This window comes from Schistocerca nitens, chromosome 11 (genome assembly GCF_023898315.1).
Source record: "Schistocerca nitens isolate TAMUIC-IGC-003100 chromosome 11, iqSchNite1.1, whole genome shotgun sequence".
Classification (NCBI taxonomy): domain Eukaryota; kingdom Metazoa; phylum Arthropoda; class Insecta; order Orthoptera; family Acrididae; genus Schistocerca; species Schistocerca nitens.
The window spans coordinates 198,865,596-198,891,068 of record NC_064624.1 but is presented as its reverse complement, the minus strand read 5'-3'; the positions used below and the strand labels follow the sequence as shown (position 1 = coordinate 198,891,068).

At 38.4% G+C, this 25,473-nt stretch overlaps 1 protein-coding gene across 1 annotated transcript in view; it reads right to left on the bottom strand.

Annotated features, from left to right (window-relative positions):
- Nucleotides 1-25,473, bottom strand: part of LOC126213609 (basement membrane-specific heparan sulfate proteoglycan core protein-like) — an 843,204-nt gene that overhangs the window by 226,440 nt on the left and 591,291 nt on the right. The window contains exons 25-27 of the mRNA XM_049941462.1: nt 19,205-19,270; nt 8,731-8,864; nt 8,258-8,351 (exon numbers count right to left, since the gene is read on the bottom strand). Coding sequence (XP_049797419.1) covers nt 8,258-8,351; nt 8,731-8,864; nt 19,205-19,270 — 294 coding nt within the window. The remainder of the gene's footprint in view (nt 1-8,257; nt 8,352-8,730; nt 8,865-19,204; nt 19,271-25,473) is intronic.

Below are 25,473 nucleotides of genomic sequence, written 5' to 3'. Positions count from 1 at the left end.
TTCAGACAAGTCCACTTACCGCTAAAACTTCCGCATGCTTGACACTGATTCGCTGGTGTTTTATGGCTCCCAAAGATGATCAAAGTTCACATGTTTGTAAAATTATTTGGCAGTGAGTTGTTTGTTTGATGTGTTTGTCAAATAACACTGTGGTTGATGTGTTTGACAGCAATTTGATGAACAAAAATCCAATTTTACAAACAAGTTTTACTGTTTATACACACATCTGTCAAACAATAGCCAGTTGCTTGCTGGATTATTATCTGTGGCTTTGAGGTGTCTGATACCTAGGGCAGATTTCAAAAATTTAAAATTTCTTTCCTGAACTGCTTCTCATATATTGCCCACTAGTGACCCAACATTTGGCAACATGATACACACTGTGCAACAGCTGCTCCAAAGCTAAGGTTAAATTTGACAAATTTGGATGGTTCATCTGTACTCTTGTTTGACAAAACTGTGGATAACTAACAACAAATTTGACAAACAGGTTTGATTGCTTATAAGGGGCTTTTATGGATGCAGCTCCACAACAAAGCATTTAAAACATATGGTTACGTGAAAAATTTTGTATGATGCAACATACCACACCTTGCTCCGGTCTTACTTTCCTCTAGCTTATATGAAGCATCACCAGTGAACAACTTCAGGTAGCCTCTGATGTTATCCATCAGAACACTTACATGTATTTTTCAACATGACAAAAATTTACGGAGGTATTTTACATCCCTCAGTCCAACTACAATAAAGTGCATATTTTTCACATCATAGCCTTTTTTTTACTGGTATAAAACATTGTCAGTGGTCTGTAATGAAACATATTTACAATTTAGCTTGTAAGCCACACTGTAAACATGTTTTATTACAGTCTAATGGCAATGTTTTATATCAATAAAATGAAACACATCTGGTGACAAAAATATGTCGTTTCTGGCAGGTACACAAAATGATTTTAAAATATCTTCAGTAATTATGAAGCAACTTTGGCCACACAAATGAACAACTGAGTGAAAAATACTACTTATGGCTGTCAATACTTTTATCAGTTGCAACTGTTTCTCATTTTCATACATACATATTGAATGCTATGTACACATTAGACATCTGGTGAACAGTAACGACTTCCTTGGAGAATTCCCACAAAAAGTTTAATATCTAATATCATTTCCATTATGAATGATGTGCTGACATCTATCTAGTTGGATGTTTTAATGCACCTGTCTCCAAGTTTGTATGACATTCCGTAACTCAAATTGTGTTCCCCAGCATAACTTTCGAATACATACTCCCTTTTCTATGACATTGATGACAATACTGCAAATGCATTTCTGTAGTCCCACTGTATAATTAACTTTAACTCTTTGCCATGCACTTAAAGTGGCTTAACATAGAATACATTTAGCTACTGAAACTTCCTGGCAGATTAAAACTCTGTGCTGGGCCTTTCACAGGCAAGTTCTCTACCGACTGAGCTACCCAAGCACGACTCGCGACCCGTCCTCACAGCTTCAATTCTGCCAGTACCTCGTCTCCTACCTTCCGAACTTCACAGAAGCTCTTTTGCAAACCTTGCAGAACTAGCACTCCTGGAAGAAAAGATACTGTGGAGATATGGCTTAGCCACAGCCAGGGGGATGTTTCCATAATGAGATTTTCACTTTGCAGCGGAGTGTGCGCTGATGTGAAACTTCCTGGCAGATTAAAACTGTGTGCCGGACTGAGACTCGAACTCGGGACATTTGCATTTCGCGGGCAAGTGGGGCTAGTGGTAGAGCACTTGCCCGCGAAATGCAAATGTCCCGAGTTCGAGTCTCAGTCTGGCACACAGTTTTAATCTGCCAGGAAGTTTCACATCAGCACACACTCCACTGCAAAGTGAAAATCTCATTATGGAAACATCCCCCTGGCTGTGGCTAAGCTGTGTCTCCGCAATATCCTTTCTTCCAGGATTGATAGTTCTGTGAGGTTCACAGAAGAGCTTCTGTGAAGTTTAGAAGGTAGGAGACGAGGTACTGGCAGAATTGAATCTGTGAAGATGGGTCGCGAGTAGTGCTTGGGTAGCTCTGTCAGTAGAGCACTTTCCCACGAAAGGCAAAGGACCAGAGTTCGAGCCTCGGACTGGCACACAGTTTTAATCTGGCAGGGAGTTTCATATCAGCGCACACCCCACTGCAGAGTGAAAATCTCATACTATATTTAGCCACTGTTTGTTATAGGATCTCTACAAAAATCAGACAATGTACTATGCAAGCCATTACCTCTCAATCTCTCATTCCAATTAAGACAAATAAATCACATATAAACAAATTCACCACCATATGCTTTCTCTCTCCCCTTCACCAAACAATGAGTCCTGTTCCATAAAGTACTTTATAAACAAGAGGAAAAAACCGTGTTAATAATGAATAACACTACAATGAAACTGCTTTAAACTTAAAGCAGCACTGCACTACACTGCACTTACCAGGATCCATTTAGGAAGGGCCCATACGTTCGAAAAGAGAAAGACAAACAAGATTCTAATTAATCACTCTACACAAATGAGGGCAAGAAGCACAACAGAATCTACTGTACGAGGTCTACTCTCGCACCAAAGAATGTGACATACAATGTGAAGAAGGACTGAAATATTTCTTTAGCAAGCAGCAGAATCCCTCGTGGACTAATTTAGCTTAATGATAACTTAAAACTTCTAAACAGAGGTAGCTATGAGTAAAAGGCCAAAAGGTTAATGAAATGGAGATAAGTGAACAAAATATAATCAAATAGCTGATGGGTAAGGAACAATTATAAAGATGAGATTGCTTATTTTATCTATGTCATTAAGATCACTAGAACTACCTTAGCTTTTTAGTTATTTCCAAAGGCTCTTAAAACCACCATTACTGGTATTCAATTACCTACAGTGTAAGATGTATTACTCCACTCTCATTCTCATAACTTTCTATCTCCCCCTTCCCCCCTCCAGGAGTGTTCACGTATTATTTACACACTACCAACAGAGCATTAAACTGCCAACTGCAAAAGGGAAACTACAAAAATATGTTTTGGGAAAGCAAAGAAATTTAAGCATGTCAGACAGTGATGTGCAAGTCACATTCTTGACATGCTTAATGAACAAAATATTAGCCACCTCATACAAAGAGCACACCACTCACTTTGGAACTCTGTAGGTAGTGTACAAATGGTAATAAAAAATCACGTGACAACACATCACGAAGTAATGGTGAGTGTGTGTGTGTGCGCCGGTCAGTTGTGCGGAATCGGCGCAGAAGATACGCACGTGTGGAGATGGTACACAATGGCAGAAACGAACTGTCACGTTTGGAGATACCGTGCCCATGTCACGAATGAAGTTGCCCAATTCAGTGACGTCCTGACACGGACTGTGCAACCTGACTACGGGGAATAGCACCATATAACAACATAAGAACAGCGGTTGTAAAGATCCCAACCGACAGGGATCGGACGAATGTCATGCCTTACAAATGACAACTGGTTTCAAACCAAACATGAATTGTTGCCACAGTGAATGCAGGTCCATATCCACCAGCTTTTGACTGACAATTGCAAAGGCAACTGCATGTACTGGACATTTGGAGTCAGATATCTCTAGAAAAGGAATTGCTCACTGTAGCAGTACGTCTTCAATGGGCCAAACAACACACAAACTGGGCAGCACCTGACTCTAGGCTAGTAGTGAATTTGGTTGAGTCATGATTTTTGCCTCTTTATCAAATGATGCAAGATGTTAAGTGCCCTGACAGTCCAATGAGACGTTTAATCCACAATGTATGGAAGCAAGGTGGCTTCTCAAACATGGAAAAAAAAAATACCCGAGAATTCCAAGTGTGAGGAGGAAATGAAATGAAATGATCGTATGGCATTTATTGGCCAGGATATCCCCTTCGGGGTTCGGCTGCAGTATTGCAAGTCTTTTTAGAGGATGCCACTTCGGCGACTTGCGTGTCAGTGTTGATGAAAAGACACACGACACACAGTCCCCTGCCGGGAATCAAACCCAGGCCCCCTTGCGTGGTAGGTGGTAACGCTACCGCTGCACTATGGAGGCGGACTGTGAGGAGGAAGATGAGAAAGACGGTGTCAAGAAGCTCCTGATAAGTTAATGGTGAGCAGGAGTAGGAGTGGGAGTGGGGGTCAGCACACCACAATAATGACTTTTCATTCCTCTCTGTTGAGCTATATACCAGCCACAAGCAGTAATTTAACTGTAGTTTTTAAACATCAATAATTTATCTGGAATAACATTCATATAATTAACACACTTTGAGATATTTAGTATTTCAAAATTTGTGATTTATAAAACTAAATAAAATTCAATTTCAATGGTAGGTTAAAATCACAGAATTCCCTGAGATTTCCCTGGTAAAATTTAATTTGCTGAGAACTCCAGATTTTTCAGAATAATTATCATCCTGGTCAAGTGTAGTTCAGGCCACAATTGGTTCTGTGATGTTTTTCATACCATGACCTTGTCCCTGCATTCAGGTTACTGTAAGCTTGAACCAGAATGTTTATTTCAACATTTTCAGCAACCAATTGTCTACATCTTCATGACAAGCATATTTTGGACATTTCCATAGTCCAAGCTGACAACAGCTGTGTTCACAGGGCAGCACGCGTGCGTTCACGGTTCGACTGCCACTCGGGCACCTCTACTTGCCCACTAAATCACCTGATCCAGCCCCACAGAAAATCTGGGCAATTTGGAATGTGGGTGAAAACTAGCAGTCTACATTACTGCAATCTGGTACTCTACGGAATTCAATGAACAACATTTGGGCTTCAACTGTATGTGGCTACCTGAAGAAGTCTGCGGATTCCCTCCACAGTCAAACGGAGGCTATTATTGAGGCTAGAGGTGGTGTTATACGGTGCTAGTGTGCTGCTCCTGGGGGTGGCTAATTTTTTGTCTAGTTGCTTACTAGGAAATACATTTCAGCTTGCAGTTGCTACAGGAAGTACATGCATACACTAACATCCTATAAATTTGAGAGCGACGTATGAGCTCTCGCTCTCCAGCTACACGTATCACAATACATCCTGATCGACTACGCACCAAATCTTAATGTCGTTTGATAACCTCTGGAGGGGGAAAAAACAAAAAAAATGCAAATTACTCCTGCACACAGATATAGGAGTGAAGCAAAGCATACCTGCTCCATAGATGTCAACTTGCCAAGGAGGCAAGACGCCATACTTGAGGAGGGTAGAGGGAGATGAGGTTTCAAAGGAAAAAGGGTCACGGATGCGAGAGCTCGGGATTCGAGAAATGGTAATCCTGCCAGCTGCGTGAAAGGAACAGAAAATTTTGTTCATAATTTATTTTAAAATTGTTCATATTGGTATTAGAAACCAATTGAGATACGGATATCGACACTTACCTGCAGAGATTGTAAGTCTTCAGTCACAGATCTTAAGTGTGATATTTAAAAATTTATTAGAAATTGCTACGAGAGTATTCAAAAGGCTCATTATATACAAATTTCCCAAAAATGAAACAACTTGAGTGTCCATTAAAGTCTACTTAGCAAACACTTCCATTATTTTTACTTTATTTGTGTATCTTTCACTCAATGCTACGAATTTTGGAGCTGTAACCCATTTTCAAGTGACTCTTTCTGCCACCAGCCAAGGTACCTGCACACCATCTGCTCAGGAGTATCCAGACACCCCTACATAATGCAGAACTGACCACTACATGTCACAAAAGGTGGATCCACCAGTATAAAAGGAGGCAATGAGTACTGTGTTGTCAGTACAGAAGGAATAACATCATAATGAATCTGTCGGGAGAGCTCACCGATTCTGAATGTGGATTCTTCATCGCATTTCAACTGAGCAACATATCCGTCACATACATTTTGGTCCTTGATGGATCTGTTGGGAGAGCTCACTGATTCTGAATGTGAACTCTTCATCGGATATCAACTGAGCAACATATCCGTCACGTACATTTCGGTTCCTCTAAAGCTCTTAAAGTTGATGGTCGGTGATGTGACTCTGAAGTGGAAATACAAAGGAACGACTACAGCTAAGATTAGACAGGCCTGATGTACTGACAAGCAGTGGCCTTTGACCACTGTGGAGGACAGCTGCAAAAACTAACACAAAATCATTGGTAGGTATCACTTGTGAGTTCAAAAGTATTAACAGTAGTCTAGTCAGTACAACAGCCGTGTGTCAACCACACACTTCCGTACACTACGCTAGGTGACGCTCGAGGTGGGAGTAAAGAGCGACACTGCTGGACAGCGCACGATTGAAAACGAGTCATTTGGAGTGATGAATCATGCTATACTCTGTAACGATCTGATGGAAGGATTTGGGTTTGGCAAAAGCCTGCAAATACCTGCACCACACATAGTGCCAACAGTGAAGTATGGAGGAGAAGGTTTACTGTGGTTAATGTGTGGTGTCTTTACTGCATTAAAAAAAACACTAAATGCAGAAGGATAAAAATACATTTTACAGCATTGTCTACTCTGTACAGTACAGGAACAGTTTGTATATGATAAGTGACTTTATCAGAAAGTGTTTCTGAAGAAGAGTAATTTGTTAACATCGAATATAGATTTAAGTGTCAGGAAGTCGTTTCTGAAAGTATTTGTATGGAGTGTAGCCATGTATGGAAGTGAAACGTGGAGGATAAATATTTTAGGCAGGAAGAGAATAGAAGCTTTCGAAATGCGGTGGTGCAGAAAAATGCTGAAGATTAGATAGGTAGATCACGTAACTAGTGAGGAGGTACTGAATAGAATTGGGGAGAAGAGGAATTTGTGGCACAACTTGACTAGAAGAAAGGATTGGCTGGCAGGACACGTTCTGAGGCATTAAGGAATCACCAATTTAGTATTGGACGGCAGTGTGGAGGGAGACCAACAGATGAATACACTATGCAGATTCAGAAGGATGTAGGTTGCAGTAGGTACTGGGAGATGAAGATGCTTGCACAGGATAGAGTAGCATGGAGAGCTACATCAAACAGTCTCTGTACTGAAGACCACAACAACAACATCAGAATGATGCTGCACCTTGTCATAAAGCAGAATCTGTGAGGCAACGGTATGTGGACGACAACATTCCTGAAATGGACTAGGCTGCCAAGTGTCCGGAGTTGAATCCAGTGAAACACTTCTGGGTCAATTTAGAAATTTGACTCCACTCCAGATCCGATGTCCAACATCACTACCCTCTCTCATGTTGGCTCTTGGGGAAGAATAGGCTGCCATTCCACCAGGGACATTCAGACACCCCACTGAAAGTATCCCCACCAATGTCCAAGCCGTCACAAAAGTGAAGGGTGGACACATTCCATATTAATATTAGCACATAGGTGTCCTAATATCTCCGATCAGATGGTGTATATACTGTCTAGTAAGGGTATTTCACATTCCTGCACAATTTTAGTTTGGAGGTGACCGCTGGTAACGCCCAATGTCAGCCCGACGGCTTCGCTGATGGAAGGAATGACTGTTTGAAAATGGGTACATGACCCCACACCTAAGTGCAAAGAATGAACGATAAATAAATAAAATGAAAACATTGCAATTGTGGAATATCTATTTTCAAAACGAATTCTGTATGATCCACGGGCTCACTGATAAAGTTCCCCTTCAAAAGTAATAGAGAAGATAATGGTAACGAGTTATACTGCACTATTCGAGTGAGTAAGAAAGTTGAAAATTACAAAATTTGTTTTTGTTTCTGTATACAAACTTAACGTATATCAATACAAAGATAATTCTCCACAACAGTTTTGGTAACCGAACTGGTGTAGTACTATAGGTCAGAATCCAAATATTGAACAATTTAGAATACAGACATATTTGCACCGACAAAGGCTCGAATACAGTATTTGGCATAGAATACTTTCTTTAAATCTTAATATGCACTAAAATGGCATGCAATTAGTACGCTTTTGATTTAACAAAATTGCTTTCTCATTTAAAAAAGGAGTATCGATCACTACAAAAATGTCTGTCTGTCTGTCGTCAGTCATCCCGTACAAGTTTATACGAGGTCTGACAATATAACTGAATTGGAGGCATTCGTGATCGTGTACACCACCCACAGACAATCACATATTGACTGATATTAACTGCATCCAATGATCACCTTCAGAAAAATGGTGGTGGCTTGAATGGAGTAAAAACCAGTCAAGATGATAAATACGAAAGTGATTGTGGGGACTGAAAAATGGAATTATAACAAAGCAATTCATGTAAATACTCACATTGTTCAACCGTCAGTGTGACATAAGCCCTCGCTCCGGGAGTTGAAGGATAGTACCCAATTGCTTCACATATGTACGTTCCAGAATGTTCAAGCTAGAAGGGAAGAAACAGAATAAGTAAATAACAGTGCTACTCGTGTGGGAATTTTGTATCAGTGAAGTTAACCACTCAAAACAGTTCACATTAGTTAATGGGGCATAATACCTAAGTCCCGTGTGATGCTATTTGGTAACAAACAAAATTTTAAATTCGTGATGTACACCTGTGTTAATGGTGTTAGAAGCACAAGTTTTTTTCATGACATCTATTGCATTCAAATACAACACGTGTAAGAGACTGATATGACATAATGGGTTATTGCCGATTTTTAGGAAATGTACAGTGTGATAATCATTTAAAGCCAAAATTGTGCAACAGTACAACAAGCAAACTGACAGGCACAGTTTAACAGCCCGTGACGCAATGAGCTCACCTGTATCTCCGGCATCTCCAGACGACCGTTGACGTCCCGTGAGCCTGGCGGCAGTGGCTGGTTGTTGGCCCTCAGCCAGTGGACGCGCGCCCTCAGCGGCCCCTCGTCTCTGCACTGGAATACCACCTCGCGGCCTGGACGGTCACGTCGAAGGGGGAGGAGGGACGAGGGAGAACACAATTTGTATTAGATTTCATATAACACAGCACGTAAGAGCAACCGGCACCAACACGGAACATATTTCCCTAAGCCTTATCAGATTGCTGAGAGCTTCTATTTTTCGAGGTGTGGTGTTCAAACGGTTGCTTTTTAGCATCTGATCTAAATTAGTTGTCACGCAACGTCAAGCGTTGCAAAAAATGCTGTCTGTGAGCAGCAGCTACATTGCCCCGTGCCAATATAAAATCAATTTGAAATCTTTTGCCAAAATCCTGTGAAAATTCTGAAATTCATAAATGGCATGATTTTTTATGAAATGGGTGAAATTTTCGGATTGGAGAAACACCGTTGTGCTTACCCCGTCATATTTCAAAAACTGTTGAGCTTGTTAAAATACACCTACCCCCTTTATTAACAAAATATCTTGACAGGCAACAGATCTTTCAAAAAATTCATATCACATTGCATTTGCTACGTATTAGCTTCGGCATTTATCTCATAACGAGCATGTGAAAATTCTAATTTCACATATGGTATAGGTTTCTATACTGCTCCTAAACATGTAAAAAATCTGTTCTTAAATTTAATTAGTGCCAGCTTTAAGTTAATTTTTGAATGGATTAAATTTTCCTATCTGGGATACAGTTGCAAACTTATGATGTCATATCTCAAAAATTAGTGAGCTCTTTTAAATAAGTTTCGTTTTTGCAGATAACCAAAATACCTCATTTGGAAACGGGTCTATTTAAAGTTGTGTACCACATTACATTTGCTATGTGTTTAAGCTTCAAAAATCAAATAAAAATTCTGAAATAAGGTTATGGTATAGATCTCTAAGCATCTCAAAAATATTTTCTTAATGATTTCATCCGTGATGGATGCCAAGTCACGGTTGTTAAAACTCGATGTTAAAATGTAGGTTCAATCACCTTTCACAATGCAAAAGCACAGCGACTGATGCATTTTGAAGGCAGAAGCCTTTGCTTCAAAATACATCAGTTCTAGCATTTTTGCGCTGTGAAAGGTGGTTCAGCTTACATTTTAACACTAAATATGGAATTACATTTGTTCCCAAAACAAGTGAACTTTCCACGCCCAGACGAGTGTTCTACTTGACAGCTGATGGGCACAGCACTTTGTGCAGCGAAGTCTCAGCACAGCAAAAGCCCGTAATGGCAGTAGCATACAGCTGCCATTGCTGTATTTTTGGCAGGAGCAGTCACACTTGCTGTCAAATAACAACTACTTTAAATCAGTTTATTGTGCTTTGCCATAATGCCTACTGTGGTTATACGATTATGGTTCTGGCACAAGAGGCAGAATACCATCGGTATCACTGCTCCTAATTTAAATTAAATTTCATGCACAGTGCTCCCATTTGGCGGAACTTCTTGATGCAATACTGAATGTTTACATGCTTGAGAGCAGCATTTATGTTTCAAATGAACACAAGTTCAATAAGACTGTACACAACCTTCATAGTATTTCTCTTGCAACAAGAATATCAAAGAGCAAAATGTTCAACATTTTAAGCACACACTGATAAATTTGCACTGCTCACACTTCCTATCTGTTCTTTCAAATTAGAAATCACCTGCACTTTTGTTAAACGAAAGAAAGCTTATTTAGTTAGCTCACAAACTGTTTGTTTAATCTGCACTGCACCTGTGAATGTTCAGATATATAAGATTTTCCCCAGTAGACATACTTTTTTTCCCCTCAAAAGAAACTTGTTTCGGATCGTGATTTAGTTGTGACCACCACAGCATTCATTTTTTTTAATGTCCGGAGCAAATTTTTCACTTTAGAACCACTTCCCAGCAAACTTAATGTTTTTTACTCTGCAATTGAGAATGTGCTATTGCATAACTTCTAACATTAAATATGTGGGCTGGAATTGACTGCAAACTCAGATATCTCCTAACACTTTCCCCACCTGAGTTACCCACGCACGACTTGCGACCCATCCTCACAGGTTCAATGTACGCAGACCAGCTTTGAAAGTGGAACATAGGTACTAACAGAACTGTAACTGTGATGGCAGGTCATGAATTTTGACTGACAGCTCAACTGGTAAGAGTATTAACTTTTTTTTTTTTCAGCTACCACAACTTTTCCTTATCGTTCCATTCCACTGTACTCCTGAGGGCAAAAGCACTATCTTCAACATATTTCATTAATTCCTCTCAAGTAGCAGGCATTTCTACTAGACTAAAGGCATTTCTACTAGACCAAACACACCTTCAGCTATCTCCCTTTGTTCACCAGCAACAAGTTCATTCTTTCCTTACACTACCTTTAGGTAGTGAGAGCAACAGCAACATAACTTCTCGGACTTAAACACTGACACGGAAAAAACAGAAGGAAGCACATGAACGGTAGTTCAAAAGTGAAACTTCTACATCCTCTACCCATTTTTCTGCCCACATCCCATTAAAACAACCAACAAATCTATAAATATTCAATATGCACTAAAAATACAATCACATATCAAAATAACTATTACTCAATACAGTTGACATAAAAAGTAAAATTAAACCTTTCTAACAGAAAGCTCATTCTAGCAGCAGTTAATAGTAGTGCACAGAAGCGAAATGAGTATTTCTTTAAATTGAAAATTAGTGTCCATTTGCAACCCATTAAATCTCATTAAAATTGCACCATAAGTTTATACATGTGTCCCAAGGTTTCAGAAGAAAATTTAGGACAAACCTGATAAATTAAGGCAACTTTTTTTGTTACCCTCGCATGCAAAAGAGATAAATGTTTGTATTAGCAAATTAATTCTTAAGGCGTTTTGAAGAATTGCTACGAGCTTTAACATGTTGCTGTAAGGTTTAATAAAAAGCTAAATATTCATTTCTCAACACAAAGTACTCAGCACATGAACTTGCATCACCTCTACAATTTTAAAAGCAAACGTTTAAAGGCATCCTGTGTACTGATCTTATTGTACACACTTTTCTGCTGGAAACTTTTCTCTTGGCCATTATAACACTCAATATGTTTGTTTGCGTGGCTATCTTCAGTAGTAGCTGTTATTTTCCCAGTGTTAAGCATTCTGTTATTTAAGAGTGTTTTACATGTCACTTGTTTTGTTTTTATTTACAAAGCATCACTAATGGTCATTCTTTGAATGTAGTATGCACAAAACGTATCTTTAGTTTGTAGAGGCACTACGTCATCAATTGTCACATACACAAGATTGAACACTTCGTTGGCTTTCCAACGAATCCTTTGTTGAATGAGAGTACACACACACACACACACACACACACACACACACACACATTAAACTCTCTCTCTCTCTGTCCAGTACAGCCAGCTGAATACACAACACCTATCTGACAGGACTTCCCATACCAAGTTTCTAAATTGTTTTATTTATCGATTAAAACAGTTTTTCTTCACCTCACTTTTGTAAAACTTCACAAAAGTGGTCTTCATGAATGAAAACCTGGCAAAATGACAGTGAAACTTCTATGAAGGCATCTCTGCAGAAGTGAAGTGAAACGTTAAAACAAAAACGTAGGAAAAGAAAAGACAGGTCTCTAAAATCCAGTGACCAGAAAACGGTGAAAGTGCAACCAAGTATTTTTCAACTTGAATCTCTCCTAACAACAAAGAAAAAACATGTTGACTTCATAACACTTACAAAAAGTGCAATAAACTCTGTCACTGTTAAGGAAGTTGTAAACCAAATTCATCAGGCAAAATTATTTTTAATCTGCAAATAAAAATTGTAGATATGTATTATGTTTACTGAATGACTATTGATGATGTTTCGTAAATACAAGTAAAACACATTCCATGTGAAACACTCTTATATTGCAATACCCTTAACAGAGAAAAAGTAAATGATAATCATTCGCAAAACCCCAAACTTCATATCAAGCTTATCTGGGACCAAAATCTGCTAAAGTATCTCATGAAAGAAGAATGAGCACAATGATTTGTGACCCATGGTTGGGAGGAGAGGGAGGGAGGGGGAGAGAGGTGGGGGTAAGGGAGAGGGGGGGGGGGAGAGAGAGAGAGAGAGAGAGAGAGAGAGAGAGAGAGAGAGAGGTTCTTTCACTACATAAAAAAAGAGGTCTTCTGTGACAAAAGCAATCTAAGTATTATACCTCACAGCAGCAAAACACCAAATTTCAGAAAAAAGGGCTGGTGTGCATGAGAACTGGGAGTAAATGAATAAACATTACAGTAAGAAAGCTACCTTGACCTGGCAGAAAAATACGACAGCAACCAGATACTTACTATGCAGACTATTACATTTTTAGGACAAACCAAATGGCTTACATGCAAAGCCCATGCAGATGCTGAACCGGCATCACACCTGTGTTAGGAAGCCGGCTGTCAGCTCCTACACTCAAGTGACTGCAGACGAAGTATTAATAGGAGTTACTTCTGAAGCTTTACTGTGGCGGATGCAGGCATAATAGTACAATATGTGGGAAAAAGAAAGTTGTCAACTTACCCTCTGTAAAAATGTGGTGTGGTTCCACAACAGAATAGGGAAGAAAAAATAACAACAAACTAGGTTAGTCCACACAACATTCAATCATTTATCTCTCTTTTATCACAAATTTAATAATTTATTTATTTTTTAAAGGTTGTTCTTATCTCTATTTTTTTAATTTGGGATTTCGATATTCTTAAGGTATAGCACCAGAGGAGTTTTACATCTAACAGGTATGAGAAATACAAAAGAAAATGTGTTTACTACACTGACAATTGGGTTAAGTTAAATTTAATTTTTTTATGTGAACCTAAAAGAAATTAGCTGTATGATGTGTACATACTTCTTAGAAATTACTGTTGTAAACAGAAATTATTTTCATTAAAACAGGTATTTGTTCATCTGAATTTTGATTGGATGATCATGATTTTATGGGCACTTTCTGCAACACTTCCACAAGTTTTAGTTAACACTACAGTGACTGGTCACTTCGAAGAATATTGGGCCTGGGAAATCGAGCATTTATGCCACTTTTTTAAAGTGTTAATGCCGCATATGTAACTGACGTATCTTCTACAGTAATGCATTCTAAAAAGAGCCAAGCTTCTTCATATTTACTTTAGTTCTTCAATAGATTATAAATTTGAAAATAAAAGTGAAGGAAAGTATATGTATCCTCCCACGAAAAAGTGCAAGGTGAATTGCTCAGCAATTTCTTCCTCTTGAGCTTCCAAAATTTCTCGCTCGCTCAACAAATGTGATGTATTTGTGTAAGAATTACAGCACACTGTGAAGCCTAATGAGTACATGCAAGAAATTACATCAATGCAATCACATTGGCTCAGACATTCACGACAGCAGCTGTTACGTTTAATAATGCTTTCTTTTCAAATAATTCTAGAATTGACAACAGAAGGCAGAATCAGTCAAGGAGCAGGTCCCGAGACACCCATACAGTGTTCTCATACAAAATTAGTCCAGCTGTCGGGCGATAGGTGGCTCGTACGTCGAGAAAATCACAGCCCGGCCTATACTCAGTGTGATCCTTTAACACAAATGTGTTAACAGACTTCCTTCTATCATTTGTCAAAAGTTAAGATAGCTGTTGGAAGTTTTTTAATAACTGTGACTGCAAATAAAGTTAGTTTGCAATCACTGATGCTCTGCCTTCACAAGGCTACCATTAACACAAGTGTCAGTGTGGTATTTCTCTAGCCATAGGCGAGAAAATGATGACCACTCAGTCATTAGAGCCACCACTGATGATGTCACTTTTGAGTATCAACGATCTATCAATATCAGTAACACTTAAAAAATGGCTAAGCTAGACCTCCAGAAAAAACTACAATTTTGAATCTTGTCACTGGACTTAAGGCTTTTAGACAAAATTGTGTGTGTGTGTTTTGTGTGTGCATGAGGCAGTGTGATACTGTCATGCAGTAGGGTCTGCGTTTTTTAATTTACGTTTTAGATTGTTGCTCTGATGCTAGATGGAATTTACTATAATGAGGGACATTATGTTTTATTTCACAGAACTATACTTAAAAAGGATTGTTCACTAGAACACTTCTGTAAAAATATTAAGAACAATTCTTAACTTAGATTGTAAGAGAAATTAAAACCATTTGAAATAAATGTACAAGAGAAACTGAAGATTTCTTATAACAAAACTGTACTTTTGTCTTTTTTAATGCATTGGTGTTAAATAATACTGAAAGGTAAGAACAAATGTTTAACAAAGCATGTAACTAATCATTTATACATTTCAAATAACAAAAACTTTATCAGTGAATGGGTATCGTGTGTTTAAGGCAATTAATTATCACTCCCGCCTTTGTACAATGTAGATTAAAGTTTCCTTTTATGTTGATGTTCTGCTGGTAGAGAACATTTGATTTCAGCATTTCTTGAAAGCTCTGTGGTTTATTAGCTTTATATTCTTCTTTTAGTGAAAGTTCTGTTTATAATCAGACTTCCCAAGAACTGCATTAGTAACTACATGAATTCTCGCTAATGTTACAAAAACTACTTTTTATTAGTGCACTCATAAATATCGCAGGTGCTCTGTTAGGGTGAAGAAGTTCTTTGTGCCAATTACTGCTGTTATGACAATAACAACAAATTTCAGTACAAGTCAAAAGGAGAGTTATAACAAAACGCAAACCACAACAAATAAACATGAAAGTGTCAGTACATAATATGAAGGGATTTTTCACCATAATACCATTTACGATGGTGTGCTCTCCACCTTTTTCTTCAGGATACACACACAAATTTAGTTACACAGAAGGTCACAGTATGCAGTGCTACCCAAGTAAGACATGAAATTATCCTATAGCAGAAGGGTGTTCACTTCAGTTCTTCATTACAATTGCTACTGATCTGCATTCTCAAGCTCGATTTACAACAAAGCGAGCAGAAGCGAACCGATATCCGTACACGATTCACCAGAGTTCACTACCATTCCCTTGTATCTCTGAACAAGTGTTTGCAGAAGCAAGGAAATGTGAGATAACGCACACAACCTATCAACGTGGCTTTATCATTTTTTAGTGCTAATAAGTGGCACACACGATTCAACACCATATAGTTAGAGACACGATCCAAAACTGTGATAATTGATTATTTTGGATTGTGAGCACTCCATTTTTCACTAAGTAACCAGAATGGCACAGAAAAAGAAAATTTTTTGAGACCTGAATTTGTATGTAAGCAAGAAATGTGTCGAATTGCAGCTCCAGCCTTCCTTAGCATTACTCCAAAACTCTGAACATATGTCTGTTGACACTTTCTGCTGGTTTCTCATTACAACTGAGGTGCATATTTTAAAGTAGAACACTAATTACTGATGAGCGACATAACCTGAAGAAATACTAACATTCACACTCCGGTTATCTGCAAACGTTGACATTAACATTAGCGACTGTTTCAGATTTCAATAGCTTCACGATCTCAGATCGTTTTTGATGTTTGCAGTGACATTTGGAAGCACTTCAAAGTAGTTTGTTAAAGTGTATACAAGGAAGATAATATCAATAAAATGTAATTAATGAAATCTGAGCAACTCTGAAAAAAGATATGTGTCTGCTTGTGTGTGTTTTCATTTCTTATCTGAAAAAGACTTTGGGCAAAAGTTCAGAAAGTAACAACCTTTTCGTTGTGCCCATCTGCAGCTCGACGTATCACATTTAAAGTGAATATCAATCTATCCTTCTTATAGCTGTTGATGTTCCAATCTGGAGTTTCCACTGTTTAATGAAATGTGATATATCTGTATGATGGCTTTCACATAGGCTACTTACTGGAATCTGCTATATAGTTTGTTACAGGACAAGTGGCGTGATCCCAGACAAATCACTTACATTTATCATCCAAAATATCTAACACAACAGTGATGCATCAGCCATGTAATCACAGCTATTTTGAATGTAAGCAATGAGAATGACCAGGTCTTTCTCATATTTTTAATTTTATTCAGCGTAATACATTACTTGTTTACTTTCAATAAATTTATTGTGTCATAAGTGTGTATTCACTCTGTTACCACCTGATGCAAGCACATAATGAACTAATCTTCTTGCTCACATCTCCAGTTGGACCTCTCGAGTGCTTCGGTATTTTCCACTGATCTTTTCCTTCGACATTTGTTCTGTGTAACTCTTGAATCCCTCAAGAACATATGATATCTATATTCTTCTATCGGCAACATCTTATTCTCTTGAGACCATTCCATCACGCATGAAACTCATATGTCAACAACAGAAATAGATATAAGACAAAAGCTTTCTGTACTGCTAGCACTGAAGCAGAGAGGACAAGTCTCTTTGATGGTTCCCTAAAACACTGACAACCAGAAGAATGGGCAAACACTACCAAATGCAGACCGAAACTAGCTCACTTGTGCTCACATACCATTTACACCACACAGAATTCTTGTTTGCTTGTGTTTGCCATGTAAACCAGCTTCAGAAGCGGGCAGATCCAACTGATAGGATAAGTTACACTTATAGTTTCACCCATGTGAAAGAACAAGTACCGTACTTTATGAAATAGGGAAATATGACTGCAACCACTGGGCCTTTGCAAACCACAAGGTTTCTAGTGTCTTGCCCTTCCCTTCTTCATCACATCACAACATCATAGTCTCTTACTGAGTATTGCCTTGTGATTCATTACAAAAGGCACCTTGTGTTTTGAAACACCAAATATGTATTGCTTGTCCAGTGCAGCTTTCACAGCTGAACTTTACACCTTTTGTATTATGAGCACTAGGCTCTGGTCCAAGACAAGTTTCTGTACTTGACATTCCATCTCCTGATGCTCAAGACATCATCAGAGGCTATAAAGGCCCAGGTAGTTAATTTTCAAATTAAAAAATGCTCCTCAACAAGATGACAATACAAACAGGAGGGCTGGGGTACTGTTTACTTCATAAACACACAACAGTCTATTTTCTGTCTTTCCTTTCTGTTAAAATTGCTTTTGCATTTCTGAATTTCAATGGCTTTTCTGTAATGACTGTATCTCAACACAAATATAGTCTCAAAGAATCAAATGCAGTGGTTCTTTGACTGCAGTGCACGATCCGCACATGTGATCAACTCTACAAGGCGATTGCTACTAAAAGAAGCATCCGCATTTGGCTTAAATATCATAAGAGTGATTGTCACCGTGGCAACACGGATAAACAGGCAGTAGCAGATCATACTCTGGGACAAGAAACCACAAAATTAAATTCTCTGACACTAAAGTTTTTGTCAAGGTCCAATCAATACTACGCTACAATGAAATAAAGCAGACAGCACCCACTTTTCTGTTCATGAAAATTCCACAGCGCATTTTGGCCATAAGTCAGCAGTCGCTGCATTGTTAAATATAAGCAGTTCGACTTGCTAAGCTTAGTAAGTTCAAAAATCAACTAAAGATGGGTTCACAGTCATGACGCTTCCTCCATTAAGATACTAACTGTCAAGTACAGAAATATGCCTTAGACAACGGCCCACTAACTATAAAATAAATCCCCAGGAACTTATTGCTCATTTTGATGGTTTTCCTGGCTTCGTGCCCATTTTAAAAATCAATTTAGTTTAACTACGTTCTCAAACCTAATGGCCTACAATACAGATTGTAACAACAATTTACAAACTTCAAGGGGCTGTAGAGTGTCTCTTGAGATACAAATTAAGGACAAGATCTCATAAATGGAAATACCACGCAATCATACTACAGAGTGTCTGAGCTACAGGGGAGAATGCGTACCACTGAGCCACCATTTCGCAGAAAACTTTTGATTTTGCACACTGACGGACCACAAGCAGAATTCCTCACAGCGCATCTAGCAACATTCAGGACATCAGATGGCCTCTCAGATTTCCGTGCATGTCACAATAACACCGCAGAAGGAACTAAGCACGGTAAACGAAAGGCATTGTTGTAGAAAAACACTTGGTGCTCATGTGGTGGCCTAGTGCTAAACAGTAGTTCGTGACACTTTGAAGTGCCACTGTAGAACATTTCTGGACACGGATTTCAATCCTCAGTTCACTCGTCAACATGCTTTCTAAAAACATAAAAAAGGTATATTTTGTCATGCCCTCTGTACCAAACACTCTACAGAAATCATTTGACCATAAAATGGGAAGACGGGGTGGATCTGACATGTACGAGCCCAATAAAAAAAAAGGGTCTTTCAAAAAACAGCTAATCCTATACTCGGTTAGCACCACATACAATGTTAATGTGAGGTTTAATACAAGGGATAACCTCATGCCGCCACACAATTGAAGAGTATGAAATGGAAATTTATTTATTACACACTAAAGTGGGAACACAGAAAGCAAATGAATTTGTACATACTTTCTTTGATGATCTGGTCGTCAGGATAAGTCTTCAGGTTGAGGCCTCCGACAGTTGGTACGGCAGCTGCAAGAAATCAGCACACCGTTGATGTATATCCAGCAATGCTGCAACTCACTTACTTCATAACATGAAAACTATGGAAGTCTTGATGTTCGTGGAAACAATATGGACTCTAGTGAGGTTCAAAACATTATTTTACTACGCAATAAAAACTCAGAAAGTCAGTAAAGAAATGACTGAAATAATGAATACAAAGCAGAAGGGAGCAAGCAAACATAGTTCAGTATTTTTCTGTAAGTCACATGCCTTCCTTCATTACAAGGAACAAATGAGTGCCTGTGGAATTCATCTTTTGCATAATGTTAAAACAACATTTAGGGCCGACTGTATAAACATCGCTGACTGGAGGTCAAATCTGACATAAGATCAGAAACTGAAATATGTTCAGGACTCAGCTCTATTGCATAACACTAAATTTGGATCCACTGAAGCAGGTTCCGATTTGATCTTAGGTAGCATGTAACATGCTTGGCAACACCGCTAACATCAGCTATTGACACAAGTGTTGTGCTTCGATCACAGATATTTATCATACATCATAGATATACAGTATTTATTATCAGGTGTCATGCTATAACTGTGAGAGAGCAAGTAAACAGAAAAAGGAGCAGCCATTAAACTTCTCCCAGTACAAGAAAGATTTACTGCTGGAAATTTTATTGGGCCAATATAAAGATATAACTGAGTGGATTGAGGGGAAGGCAGATAAAATCACTGTGGTCAACAAGGTAAAGGCATGGAGAGAAGTTGCTGACGACTTTAATTCTCTTGTGAGGCCGATACCTTATGGAGAGCTTTGAAAGCTGTTGCTATGTCTCCTTTAACAAGACCACCAACCACTATCTGAAAGATTCCTGTGGCATAAAATCTATAAGTTAGCAGCACACTGCAGTCAATAGTTAGTTTCTTTTGATTGCTTTCATCAGATAGTCTCTGAGCATTAGTTCCAATTGCTCTACAGTACTTTTCTGCAAACAAAACCTCTGCTTAATGACTGTTATTCAATTCCAAGAAGTGGGTTCACCCTTTCACAGAACGTGTGGGGAACTTGTTGGGTCTCGTCATCGTCATTCTCAGAGGATACATCTGAATGCTCAGGTATTTGTAAACTAAACGAAAGGAAACAATGTAATTCACATTGTGTAGGGTTATTGCAAACCAAATTTTGCCCAATAGTGGTCCAGAACACTCAAAAAATGGAGAGTATCGTATGGTGTCAATGGTATGGAATGGCATGGTAATGTTGCTGTAATTATCTTTATGACCAATAAAGTAGAGAAAGTAGTAAGAAATGGAAAAACTATTACATGATTTGACGTCGGTTCTAACATGTGATATACTGCGCTGCTATCCACAAAGCAACCTCTGAGCCACCGAAATGAATGAGACAGTATTGTGTTGCTAGTGAATATCAAAATACTTGCTAATGTTCTATTTATAAGTGCATGTGGAATTGCAAGGTTTGTGGCAAGAAAGACTCAAAACAGCTGTAAACAAAAGCAAAAATTATTGTACAATGTAACACGAAGATAATTGTATGTCACATCTCCAAGTTCTAGTACTTACAATTACTTCATAAAATTGTTCCAGTAATTACAAAATAAATATTATAGTAGTATGTTATAGCTTAAATACAAAGCATTATATACAGCAAGGCATTCTGTCTCGACTTGTATTTAATTACACTTTTTATGTGAGTACAGTTTCAAATGACTCTGTAACAAATCATTCAAATTTTTAAAAAATATCCCTTTACTTAGATGTATACTTTTCTACAGTTAATCAGTAAGAGCAACAAAATGTCAGTATACAATTTCCAATTAAACTGTCATTTGGACCAACTTTATTAAACTGTACAACAGTTTATTCAAAAGTGTCACTTTCAAATACTTACAATGAAACTTGTTAACTTGTATATACAGTATATGCTGATTAATCACGTGTATTAATTTAACATTTTGTTACAAGGCAAAAGCTAGTAAAATAAATGAATTTTACAAGTAAGTTGTATATTTTAATACAAAATTGCTAGTTATCTTCCACTGTGCATTTGAACTACAATTTTACAAGTTGCACATATTCTTATAGCATTTTAATAAAAGCTATATTAACCCTACACCTCTACTCATATCCCAAAACAGTGTTGTTTACTGCAGGAGGGAGGATATTTTGTACTTGCAGTGTTACCTAGTACAGGATACGTAATACACATCTTACAGGAACAATGATACAAATTAATTAAATTATTTAAATACAACCACCAACACCTTACAGAGCTACTCACCTCACCACAAACTACTTGATATAATAAGATTTACCTCTCCATTTCATTGTACATTCCAAGAAGAGTGTATGTGCGGTCTTTAGCTTCATTACAAAATGGAAAAAGTTTGTAGCAATGAAACTAAAAAAGATGTACAGCGAAATCAACCAGGCTATAAAATTTCAATTCCATTAAGTTCATTGGGGAAAAAAACTGTAGTGAAGTGAAAACATGTTATTAAGAGTAGAATTTTGTAATCCACTCACGTCATGAAAGCCAGTTGACACCTACCAAGCACTAACAGTTGAGAACACACTCCACAGGAGGGTAAAATTGTGATAATTAAGGTCACTTTTGTACAGAGCTAACGAGGAAATGATTGGTTGCAAAACAAAACAGAGTAGGATGGGAATTCCGAAAAATGTGTTAACGAGGATAAACAATACAAGCCTGATTTTGGATTTATGGACATAAAATTGTAAAGGCCTTGATACAATAAAATTGCTGTCACTCTTTTTTTCCCAAGATGACACGCTGATAGTCCACTACAGTCTGATACTAAAAACAACAAACAGTTGTATAAAACAAAAGCTGTAATATACGAGTACGTGTTTCTTCCATTAAATAAACATTGGAAGAAATCATTAACAGCACAACAGGGCAGTGCGCTTCTAACATCTTGCTGCATATAATGACTGAGATCCACAATGGGCGGTGTTTACACAACAATAACCAATTCCGCCTTTCACGTTTATAGGGTGGAAAATGTCTGCTTCAGTATCTTGGCTGATACAAAATTTATGAGATATAACTATATAACACAATCATATGCCCAACAGTGCAATACAGGGTGTCCATAAAGCCCCTTTACAACTTCCAAATTTTATTATAATTACAGTTGTTGAAATATTTTAACAAAATTTCTTTTATTGTAATCACTGTTTACTTAAATTTTTATATATACTAAAATTTTGTTTTTCAGATACTCTGTTGAGGGAAGGAACTGAACCCCTATAAAATGGCAACTCCTCAAGAGAAGGCACAATGTGTGTCCTGGTTTATTGAGACAAAATCGGATATTCAGACTCAATGAAACTTCAGAACAAAGTATGGATGAGATCCACTTCAATCCATGCACGGCACAAAAAATTTACGGAGACAGAGACAGTGTTGGATAAAGGGAGGAGCAGGCGACCGAGAACATCTGAGGAAAACATCGATTGCGTTTTAAATGTCTTCACTTATTCACCTATGAAGTCCATCCGCACTGCTGCCAGACAGTGGCAACTACCACGTTCAACTGTGCATAACATCCTCCACAAGAGCTTACGGTTGTATGCTTACAAAGTGCAACTGTTACAGATATTTGAGCCAAATGACAAACAAGAGTTTGCACTCAACATGCTGGAACGCCTTTTGAAGGATGAAGCATTCCTCAAGTGAGTTTATTTCAGTGACAAAGCAACTTTTCACATTTCTGGGACATTAAACAGGCACAATGTAAGAATGAGGGGATCTGAACACCCCCATGTGACTAGGGAGCTTCACTGGGATAATCCAAAAGTAAATGTGTGGTGTGGAATCATGTGCAACTGAATAATTGGTCCATTTTTCTTCAACGAGTCAACAATTACTGCAGATGTTTACCTCGACCTTCTGACCGAATATGTAGCACCACAACTGATTGACTTACAACCAACTATCATTTTCCAGCAAGATGGTGCACCACCATATTGCGGACTGCACGTTCGTCGGTTCCTCAATGAAACATTTCCAGGCAGATGGATTGGCAGGGATGGGCAAATTCCTTAGCCACTGCCTTCACCAGGTATCACTCCCGTGGACTTTTTTTAATGGGGTACGTAAAAGATATCATGTATCAAACACAGATACGGGACATTGCTGACTTGAAGCAAAGGATTTGTAACGACATTGCCACCATCGATGATGCTATGCTACAGCGAACATGGCAAGAGATCGAGTACCGTCTTGATGTGCTTTTTGCAACTACAGGCGCCCTTATAGAGGTCTATTAAACACTGTCAAAAAAACTTCTATAAACACTGATTACAATAAAAGAAATGTTAAAATATTTCAACAACTGCTGATGTAATAAAATTTTGAAGCTGTAAAGGGACTTTATGGACACCCTGTATAGTTTGGCAAAAACATCGCTTCAGTATCGTGAACAATTTATGAAACAATAGGGGTGTTAAAAATTATGTGATTCATCCTGTGGGGAAGTGAAATGAAAATTCATGGTTTAGGAATGCACAAGACTACAAGGGATCAGAAATGACACAATTTTTGCAGAATTCCTGAACTTTATTGTGACCGATCGAAAAGAAGAGTCTAGGAAATGACGACGTTACCATGCTTTATGGACAGAAGACAGTCATTTGGCAAGGCTAGTATACAAACCGGGGGCAATAAACTACTGGAATTCCACCTTGACAATGATACAACAAGAAAAGAGAATGGCCAAGAGACCTAACCTTTTTTGAAGACGATGATGATTTGGGAGAAATTAATGTCATTCTTAACCAAAATGTATCACAAGCTATGTACAATATTACAATTAAGAACCAAATAATGTGAGTGTCAAAGATGCAGATACAAAAATGACGTGATGGAACTGTAGTAGTGCTTTGTTAATATTTTTTCATATTTTACAGTGAGGAATAGTTATTGTTTAGAGTCCGTGTTAGCCGGCTCCGGGTTACCTCCAATCTCAGCAACCAGCACTACAATCCTTACTCCCTGTATCCTCTCCGACCTGCTGGTAGGTAGCCGACTACTTACAGTAATGAGAAGGCAGCGAATGCCTACACTGTCACCAAGTAATTGAAACCTTAACTGAAATGGTCGAACACAACAAAGAAAAGAACTCATTTTTTTATTATGTAAAACTAATATACCTTTCTAGCTCTACTCTTTAAAGTCATATGGCTCATTCGCATGAGAATATAATGCTGTGATCCCCAAATTAGTTGCATTGTAAACTGAACAATGTAACAAAGAATGCAGATGAAAGGAAAAACTGTTAACACTAAATCCACCAGCTCCTGACAAACATCTGCTGCTACTTGATCTGTCATTAAGCCCCCAAACTTTCTTTACATTTTGTGTTTAATCTATCTATATCCATAAACACATTGGACAAATAATCAGTCAACCCCTCGAGATATTATATTAAATTCTGTAACCCCACCTCGAACTATGATAACGACCTCAATTTAGAAAGTTTCTTCAGATACGCCTTATCCGGTTGAATTCGCTCATCGATGCTCGGACCCTGTGCGACTACCAAATTTCGGGAATGTCGACTGCTACGTTTCACGTACTGTTCCAAAAAGACCCTGACATTTTCAAAGGAATTTAGCAAGCCAGCTCAAAGTGTGATAGGGTGCCCGAGAGCTCTTCAAACCGGGAACACGTGCGTGCTGTCCTGTTAACGTGGCTGTTATTATCTTAGAAGACAAGTTTCCATATCGTACTCATCACGAAGATGTGAAAGAAGGAGAACACTTGTCCAACAATAATGGTGAAATAAACATTCCAGTTAATGTCCAGAGTAACCTGAACAAGTGGGCCCAGGTCACAGTATGAGGAAACAACCTCAAAACATCAAAGAATCAACTATGACACAAACTACTCCCTCCACTTGGCACAGGTGAAACACGTCACTGCACTCGTGCCTCACAGCTTTTGAAAAGTGCCTTCAGTCAGCCACTGTCTGTGTCATTCGGCCCACTGAAGAAGTACAGATTTACGTGCCACTATAAGCAAAAGCCTTTTACGAGCTAAACGACTCTAAATCGCTACTGCACACAGTTTTCTTTACAAAGTTCATTCGGAAACCGGCTGGAATTGATTCGTATTCACAGACAGCAGCAGCTACTTATGTGTGACAATGTTTATCACTGACAAGATGTGACCCTTG